Raw genomic sequence first — 9740 nt, forward strand, 5'->3', positions numbered from 1 at the left:
GGGGTGGGGGGGGGGGAAAAAAAAAAAAAGAACTTGAGTATGAAAATAAACACCAAGAGAAAGGCTCATACCAAACCATTTAGTTATAAAAACATTTTAATGCAGTACAAACACTGCAACAGATCTAAACAATTCTGCATCTCTCCATTTGCTTATGATATTGAATGGCAGATGTTGAACTGTATGAAAAACAAGAAAGAATTCTTCATTTTCTATGTAGTTTATTAAACAGGTTAGAGCCAGATCAACACCATCTCCACCTAGGTCTTCCCAGAATAATTTAGTCTCTCTGTAGGAAGAGAAAACAAAATAAGTCAGTCCCAAAAATTATCCAAGAAACAGGATATAGTCATTCACACTTTACACTGGGTAAGAGACAGAGGACCTATCTTCCATGTAAAAGGAGAGGTGCAGTTTAATCGACATCATTATGTACAGCTTAAGCCATAACGTGCGCCAAAGTAGAACACAGGAGACAGCATAATTAGCCAGAGTATAAAGCATCAGAAAGCAGTTTGTGACAAACACGCACTCAGAACACCAGACATTCAGCATAGTCAAACGTTTAAAAACAAACAAAAACAAAAAGTTACCTGTAAGATCTATTTATCGGCTCACTGAAACAGGAAATGAAAAAAAAAAAAAAAAAAGTCAGTAATCCTTTAAATAACAGACTTGAGCAAAATTTTTCAGGTCATGATGCCCTATAAAATCTGCATGGATTTGCATTTGCTAAATAAATAATGAAATCAGTTAGAATTGTGAGGACTCCTCATCCACTATAAAGGGCACTGCTGGGCTTCATGCTTGTTTTAAGTAATGCTCTTAAAAAAGGAAGAGGACTGTTTGCCTGGAAACTTAGGGCCAACTACAAGCTTCTTAAGAAACCTGCAGCAATTAACAAGACTTTTGATCCTTTGTTACCTATGAATTTTTACAAAGGAATTACTACACTCCCCCCAAGGTGTCTCAAACTTTATGTTACCGCAACCCCAAGTGCTGGATAGTGGCAGCAGGGGATGGGGAGCTCACATGGCAGCCGCCACCATCCACCACTCTGTGCCATTGCTGCCCCGCACTTCTGTAGTACCCCCTGGGAAGTCTGCAGCCCCCTTTTAAAGCTGCTTACAACCCCCACCAGGGGTTGCAACCAACAGTTTGAGCGCCCTTGACATACACAGTTGGGTATTGCCAGCAGCCTATTTGCACATGTAGTTATAAAAATAAGAAACTCAGGCATTTTTCAACACAATTCTCTCAGACGCAAGCTTTGGGTGTAGTTGGATTTAAATTTATTTTGGCAGAGACACAGGTATATACCTAAAGCAAAGGAGTACTCATGGAACATTGTTCCATGAATAGATGCTATTACCACTTTGGCTTAATAGAAAACATTCATGAACAGTCAGCTTAGTATAGTATAACTCTGATTCTTCAGAAACTGTTCACCACCCACTTAGTTCAGTGCATTGCTGAAATAAACAAGCAGATCAGCTGTTTATTGCAACTCTTGCTTCAAAAGGTCACTTTTCCAGTCAAATGAAAACACCGAAGTAGCCTTGCACAGCTAATTAGAAAAAGCTTTGCCCTTTGTAATAAAAGCTAGAACACTTCAACTATATAACCCCGACCAGTTGACAAACTTTCACAAGGAAAGTAAGCCTGCAAAGTGGCTGTAACATTTGTACAAAACTAACAACAATTTTAAAATAAAGCCATTTTGTGTAGAGTGACAATAAGCAGCAGCAAGGAACACTGATGGAGGCACTATGCAACATAGCTTCTCTATATAGCCATAAATAATGGCTAAGTGGTCCAGTAAGCAAAATGATCTTTGTACATGAAATTAATTTATTTACAAGCTTACTCTCTAACACACCCTCAGATTATGTGGGAAGCAAAGACTCAAAAAGAGAAGGCTGTCCTAAACAAACTAACTATATCTATCACTGACCAACTATCAGCACATCTTAATCCTTCATAGGCAACAATCCACTCCATCAGACCAATTTGTTCAGAAAGGTCTGTCAGGCAGAAAGCACTGTGGAGTGCCACCTTGGAGAATAACATGAATATTAAACTTCTCTAGGTTCACCACAGCAAGGATTCAATGTGCACCAGTTAAAAGAATAAGCGCTGCTTGTATACACACACCTGCTGGAGTCTACGCCAGCGCAACTATAGGAAACAAAGGTCTAATATACAGATTCCTAGTGAATACAAGGCATTACAGTGGCTAAAAATAGAAGTCAACCTCTTGTTTACAGTTCAAGCAACTGATGGTAAAATAAAATGGTTCAGACCACATAACTAGGCAGTTAGGGAAGGTAAAATTAAGGCACCTGAAATTATTTAAGCTCCAATACAACACATTTCAGGATTAATGAACCTCAATTCTTTTTGCGTTAAAGAAAGTGATGGAACTTAGTTGAATGTCAGGTATTAAATGGTAAGCAAAACTTAAATCCAAGGTAGTTTTTCTTAATTAACAGTATACCCTAGATTCATTTTTTTGTAGGTGAGCAATCTGATTTGCCTCTTCCTACTCCCATCTATCAAAAAAAAAAATATATCACACCTACTTATGCAACAAACCTTCTTCAAAGTTATTCTTTGAATCATAACCTCCCAAGTGTAAGCAGTTAATAATACTCCCAGGCACCCATTTCAAACAGAAGTTTTTAAGTTCAGGCTTGAAAGGCTTTCTACAGGGATAAGAAAGTAGCAATAACCCAACTGAAAGGATCAAGTAAAGAGGCATCATCATGCATCATGTACATTAGACAGAATGTCTCTCCTCCCATAGTGGGTACATAATAACAGCAGAGATTGGGATCAGGTCATTACATACCATAAGTAACACCAAAAAGTTTTGTGCATTTATTTTAATAAAAGCAATCCATGTAGATTTTCACTGTTCCAGGAAACGAGAGAAAAAGTTTTCAAGCACTGCCACTGGTCGTTTTTAAAAAAAACTCTAATCAACTTCAAATGGAATAAGAGTCAAGAGAATACTTCCTTCCCTTTCAAAATTACATTGCTTATAGTTAAGGTTAGGATAGTATACCTGGTTAGCTGTCAAAAATCCTTCCCTTGTACCATTTCCATCCCATTTACATTGAGATCTCTCAAAGTACAAGTAAAATACCTGCCTCATTTTTAAAAAAATTAATAAAATACACAGCAATATTAAAAATATCCAAATATTAATAATGAAGAGTAAAAAAAGATGCAAAAAACAGCTTAGCTTTAAAATGGAAGCATCATATACATAGTATTGTTTTTAGTTAACTGCCTCCATTTACGGAAAATAAACTGTTTATATGATGAAGCTGTTGGCAATGGAACAAAAAAAGGTGGCTTCTGCTTAACTGCTGACAAGGCATACACAGCAATACATTGTATTTTAGGCTTCTACAGGATAAAAAAATAAAGTTAAGGATTATTTTGTGTCAGTATCTTATGTTATTCCAGGTCCATCTCATATGCATGAAACCACTACTTGAGTTTTCCTGAAAATACAGTATGCTCATAACAAAGTGCAAGTTACACATGCAACCGCACTTTGGGTCCCTACTTCTGAACTCATGCCTCCAAAAAAGTGCATTTTTAAAAAAGTCCTGACCTCTTTCACACTAGTTATTTTATTTCTACACAACAATTTAGCAGGTGGATCTACAAAAGACTTGTATTTTTATGGTAAAGAGAGCCCAGATCTTACTTCAGAGCAAAATTTAAATCATAGTCTCCCTCGGGTTTCATGGAACAGTTTTGTACATGTAGCAGAATGCAGTACAATAAAGTGGCAAAAAGAGAGTTCAGAGCAAGAACGGAGGCATGCAAAGCAACAGTGTTTCTATTAAAAGCATCTCCAGTGTTTAAGTGATGCATAGCTCAGTCACCACATTCATGCTCATTCTCAGTACCTGCTAGACACTTCATTTCTGATGAAGAATTCCAAGAAAGTAGGAAAGAAAAGAGGTGAAAGTAAAGGTTACTAGGATTCAAGAGGTATTAGATCATTTAAGACATAAGCAACTACAAAGCTGTTAAATTTGAACACTTGCACATAACCCACAGTACTATGCAGTACTGAAGAATTGTTGACCTCTTTTGGACCTCAAAAAAAATCCCTTAACTGTGGCATTTGATTTTTTCAGATATATGATCCAAGGAAGAACAGAGTTTTTCTTTGTTCCTGAGATTGTCCCAGCCCACTTTCCAGGTTTGACATCCAACTTGCTTTCCATCTGAGGAGTTAACCCTATTCTTGTTGAACTGTACTATCACTTCTTTCACTCAACAGCATGGAAACATCTTGCCTTCCTTCAGCATTCACTTTTAGAGTGCACTACACCATGGCACCCTAACTCCAAGCTTAGAATTCCAAATTCCAAAAAGCTACAATTTTTGACCATTCAGAAGGTGTAAAGAACAAGTTTGAAGTTGCAAGGAGAACAAAGGTTATGCTCTAGTTAACCAAGAATTTCAGTGATGCAAAATGACACCTCAGTTGCTCTGGATTGCAGCAGAACAAAACAATTTTAAAATTTCAAAATCCATAGAATGAGAAACTGAAGCAAAACTGAACATGCTGTAAGTTAAAACTTCACTTCATACTAGATAAGGAGCAGTCAAAGGTGAGCAAACTACACTACTGCAGAGCTAAAAACTATACAGCACCATATGTATTACCTTCTATTATCCAGTAGAAAAAGGTAAAAAATGAAAAAAAAAAAAAAAAAAAAAGATTACTTGGACAAAAGAGACTTCAAACAAATTTGAAAGCCACTATCTAGTGTCTGGTCCCTGGAAAAAACTTTCATCCTACCTTCTTGCCAGCACCAACATTTGCTTTGGCTGTGCCCCTGACTTTCTTCATTCTGTTTTTACGCTCCTTTCGCTGTTTCCTGGAAGTCTTCTTCTTTTCATACAAGCCATGCTAGTAAAAGAATTAATAAAAATTATTTAAGTATACTAATATCAAGTACTTTTAGTGCTACTTATAATTTTCTGGATCTGCAATGTTTATATAACAACATTACTTAGAACTTACAAAATTTAACTTTAACTTCCCTATCAAAAAATTGATACCTGAAATAAACTCCAGGGATTAAAGGAAAAAAAAATTCTGGCTTTGAGCCAAACCATTCAAGTCAAATGCATATTCTTGTGGTCCTAACAACACACCAAAATGATCAGTTATTACTAAAATGTACTGCTCAGTGACAGGACATTAAGACCTTTGTACACCCTGTACTTGTAATTTTACTGTTGACAGAATGTTAAGAGACCCACATAACTTAAGTCTTGGATTGTAATTGCACACATGATCTGTTTAATGTCAAGAGTAAGTGTCACAGCAGTATTCTAAAAAAACAAAAACAAATAGGAAACCTACCCTGGCCAATCTGTGCTTTGGTTCATTCTTCTTTGCATAGTCCAGGGAATCATAGATCATGCCAAAGCCTGTTGTCTTGCCACCACCAAAATGTGTTCTGAAGCCAAAGACAAATATTACATCTGGGGTCGTCTTATACATTTTTGCCAGCTTCTCCCTGATTTCTGTTTTGGGGACAGTAGCCTTCCCAGGATGAAGAACATCAATAACCTAAGGAAAAATTGTATTAAGTAGTATTCAGATACTGAAAACATCACAACCTTTTCTTAACCAGTACAATCTTGTCAGATTTTAGAGAAGAATGATTGTATTTGATGTACCATAGCTGGAAGCCAAAAGTTTTAATGAAGATGAGAAGCCTTTCTGAAAAAGCTCAAAAGAAAAGCTCTTGAATAAAAATGTTGTTCTATCCAATTTCAATCATTGAAGAGAATGGCTGGAAGGGACCTCAAGAGGTCATCAGGTCCAAATACCTGCTCAAGGTAGGGTCATCTCTATTTAAAACAGGGGTAGCCAACATGTGGCAGGGGAAATGTGTGGCATGTGGTAGATCATGGAGGGGAGAAGCAGCAGAGTCGAATATATGGCAGGAAACAGAAAGGAGAACAGAAGAGTGGTCAGTGGATGGGGACTGGAGTGTTACCTGAAGTGAGTGCAGGACTCATCTGTGGCCATGCCTGCCAAAAAGTTTGGCCCCCACTTATCTAAGCCACCCTGAACAGTGTGTAGGGTGGCTACACACTAAAAACTCCAGGAACAGCCCTCAGACATAACCATGAGGCACAATGCCCAAAACATTAAAACGCAGCCTTTAACTTGCCACAGAAAAAGGAGAGATTAAGGGCACTGTCCGTGTCCTGTTCATGAGAGAACAAGTAGTTTGTTAAAACTATACTCAAGAGATCCAACTGTACCTTTTACCTCCAGTACTACATCACTAAAATGGCTGTAAAACTTTAAAACTGTCTAATGGAAGCCTTCTGTTTAAAAATAAGATACCACCAACTTTAACTGAGGAGGCAGAACCCAATTCATTTTAATTTTGGATACATCCATTAATAAAGCTTTTTTAATAGCTATGTTGAAATCTGTTCCTGACAAGTTAATTGATCTTATTATGGTCAAGAGTTTGTGAACTTTCGGGAGCAATAACCTTCCTGGCTACTATGCAAGCACCTAGATCAAGTTTATCAGTATTTCTAAAGAAATGGCCAAGTGGACAAATACTTTCTTAAGTAGGTAGCAAAGTGCCATTCATCTTTTTGAGCCCCCTTACCAAGATATTCAAACTCAAGCATCATCTACTCCAATGAGAACCAATGAGTGTCCTTTCCTTCCCCAAGCTCTCACAGGAACACCACTCCACATTTTCTTTCCACATCACTTGTGGCATCTGACCACCTCAAAGTACAAAGGATTAGGTGTCTGCTCAAGGGAAATGTGTATACGCCTACACTTAGGGCTGACTGGTCTTTAAGATAATTCTTAGCAATATGTTGTTATTAAAAAGAGCAAGATAAAAACTTCTCAAGATTACTGCTGCAACAAGTAAGAAGAAAGCTACTCCACGTTAGCCAAGATTGATAATCTTATCCCTATCTTTCCTGCCTTCAGCCATCCTAAAAGGTGACAACTTTTCAACTGAGAAAGAGTCAATGACGACAATCACAAAATAAGTAATTCAGCATTTTAAAACAGATGAAAACAGCAGCTGCATTTCAATATATCCTTACCATCTGCTTACGCTGAAGCAGTCTGTTCGTCATGAACTTCCTGGTTCTGATGGTCACTGTGTCGTTCTATGGAAGTGCAAAACACACACATTAATGCACACTAGCTTACAGGTCATATGATGTTTAATGTGCTCAAGATTTCATATGCCATTTTGAATAAATTTGAGCACCAAGCTGCAAAAGCTACAAGTTGGCACTGCAGTCACAGCCAGGCATAAAGCAATGTTCCCCCTTACCCACCCTAGTCAGAAGGAAAGAAAAAGAGCCCTGATTTTTTTGTATAGCTGCAGCACTGGAAACAAACTTGACCCCTACCCCTGGGAAACCAATGCCCAAACCAGGTTTGTTAGAGGCAGCTTAGAGGCTCATTTGCTTCTAAACCACATAAGTCGCTAGGGATTGAAGCCCGTCCCCCACCCCGGCCAGGCGCAGCCACGGCCTGCACAGCTCGGGCTCCCGGCCAAGGGAGCGGGCGGCCGTTCCGAGCCGGGAGGCTAGAGCCACAGGACGCGCCGCACAGCGCGGGCTCCCGGCCCGACCCAGAGAAGGCGCCCGGGGAACTGCAGTACGAAATGAGCTGAGCTGGGCTGGGCCCGGGACGCAGCGTGTCGGGCGGCGGGGCCCGGGCTCCCCAATGCCGGTGCAGGCGGCCCCTGAAGGCGGGCGCGGGGCCGATTCGCAAGCGGGGCCGCTGGGTTGGGCTAGATGGCGCCAGCCCGGGGTGGATGGAGCTGCGGCCTCGCGAGCGCTCACCATCGCGGCGATCTACACTCCTGGCAGTCGAGAAAGAAAGAAAGGTGGCAGCGCAGCCAATCATAAGCCGGCGCGTGGGGCTTTGCGCGGCCGGGGCCTCGCCCGGGGTGTCTACTATACTGCCTGAGTGAAAGGGCTGCAGGGAGGCGACCGTGCTAGTGCCTGACTGAAAATACTGGGGCTGGAGCAGAGCGGGAGGTGGGGGTGGCCTTGGTGTTTGCACTGCCCTTGGTGTAAGGGAGGGCAGAGAGGGAGGTGGGGGTCGCTTGGTGTTTGTCTCTATAACTGTCCTGTCCCACTTGTCGTGAGGCTTCTCATTTCCCTTTAGGCAACATCATGCTCACCAGCAAGGAGAGGCTGAAGCAGTGCAGGGTGCACAAGCCGAGGCTGGGGAGCAGTGGGAGCTGTGCTCAGGCCCCGCGTGAAGGGGCTGCTCCTCAAATGTCTAGTTCTTGGCTTGGGCCTGGAAGTAGGATGCCCGCTTAAGGTTTTGGAAACATCTGAAGCCCCAGGTGGGGGTGGAGGATGTTTGCCGGTAGTAGGGCCACTTATGGGTCTGGACTGACTCTTGGATTTGGAATTTGTTTTGGCTCATTTGGCTTGGAACACAGAACATTAACAAATAAAATAGAAAAATCTCTTCTTCTTGATGGTCCAGAGTCTGGGCACATTAAGATTTCACTTCAAAAGACACCCACAGCTTCAATACGTGGGCAGGTCTGGTCCCCAGGCCTCCAGGAGGGTGTCGTGGAATTAGAAAAGGCTCAAGACAAGGGCAGCCAAAATGAACAGCAATTGCCAGACAGACCAGAAAAGACTAAAAGGGCTCTTCAGCGAGGGAGGGAGGGAGGGAGGGGGCTGAGGAGGTCTCTGAAATCCAGAAGGGTCTGGACCAAGGGAACAGGGAACTGCTGGTCGCCACGTCCCAGAGCACTAGAACTGGGGGCATCCACTGACAGGAGTAGGTGGCAGGTTTAAAACTAACAGGAGCAAGTACTTTTATTTTGCAACATACACTTGACTGATGGGATTCATTGCTACAGGAGGGGGCGGAGGCAGGGATCACATCCAGGTTCAGAAAGGGACTGCATCGATTCCCGTGTGAAATCCGCCAGTGGCTATGGAGCATTATGGCACCTCTAACCCAATGCACGATGGATGCAGGGAGGGTACCGAGTCAGGGACATATCTGGTTCAGATCACTCCCTCTATAGCAGTGTTTCTCAGTCTGTGGGTTGCGAATATATATGACAGGATTGTGAAGAAACTTAAAAAATGGATCAACAAACTTTAAAAACATATTCTTCAGTAAAGGAGAAAACTGGGAAACGGTGGCTTTTCCCTCACAGGCTGGCTATCGGGGTTTACAGATAGGTCCTGGTACAAATACGGTTGAGAACCGCTGCTCTATAGCATCCACTTCTGCCGCTGTCCCAGATGGGCTACTGGGCTAGATGGGCAGCTGGTCTGCCCCGTAGGGCAGGCGGGCTGGTAAAGATGTGGGCTGTGTTTCCCTATCTACGGTCTTGTGTTCCCTGGACCAATTCCAACAGGCATGGCCACTGAGGAAGTGCGCTTCTGGCTCAAAACCTTGTACTCTGTATAGATATATGTATAGGGAGATACAGAAGTATAGATGTAGATACCCAAACATCTCTCGTTTTGGGTTAATCTATAAAGTGCAAATCCGCCCCCACCCAGCAGCGGCCGCGGTGCCTGGCGCTGCGGGCAGAACGGGTGCTCCCTGCTGGCAGGCTGACTCAGGACCGCGCTGCCGGGAGGCTGCCCCGGCCCGAGGCCCGCCCGCTCCCCCAGCACAAGCCGGGCTGGCTCGCGAGAGCGGGACTCCGGGC

At 42.3% G+C, this 9740-nt stretch overlaps 1 protein-coding gene across 3 annotated transcripts; it reads right to left on the minus strand.

Moving 5' to 3' along the window:
• Window positions 1–204: 204 nt before the first annotated feature.
• RPS24 (ribosomal protein S24) lies at window positions 205–7941 on the minus strand. 3 transcript variants are annotated; one of them, XM_019502357.1, is made up of 7 exons: window positions 7888–7940; window positions 7135–7200; window positions 5402–5611; window positions 4832–4942; window positions 3927–3944; window positions 594–617; window positions 205–289 (listed from the first exon to the last, which is right to left on the minus strand). In XM_019502357.1, the coding sequence occupies exons 1-5, from the start codon at window positions 7888–7890 to the stop codon at window positions 3939–3941; spliced, it is 396 nt and encodes a 131-aa protein (XP_019357902.1). In that variant the 5' UTR covers window positions 7891–7940; the 3' UTR covers window positions 205–289; window positions 594–617; window positions 3927–3938. The 3 variants fall into 3 exon arrangements, with proteins under 3 accessions (XP_019357902.1, XP_019357903.1, XP_019357901.1); XM_019502358.1 differs by lacking the exon at window positions 3927–3944; XM_019502356.1 differs by lacking the exons at window positions 594–617; window positions 3927–3944 and having other exon boundaries at window positions 7888–7941.
• Window positions 7942–9740: the final 1799 nt, after the last annotated feature.

The sequence above is a fragment of the Gavialis gangeticus genome, unplaced genomic scaffold (genome assembly GCF_001723915.1).
Source record: "Gavialis gangeticus isolate Ggan-Ray unplaced genomic scaffold, GavGan_comp1, whole genome shotgun sequence".
Classification (NCBI taxonomy): domain Eukaryota; kingdom Metazoa; phylum Chordata; order Crocodylia; family Gavialidae; genus Gavialis; species Gavialis gangeticus.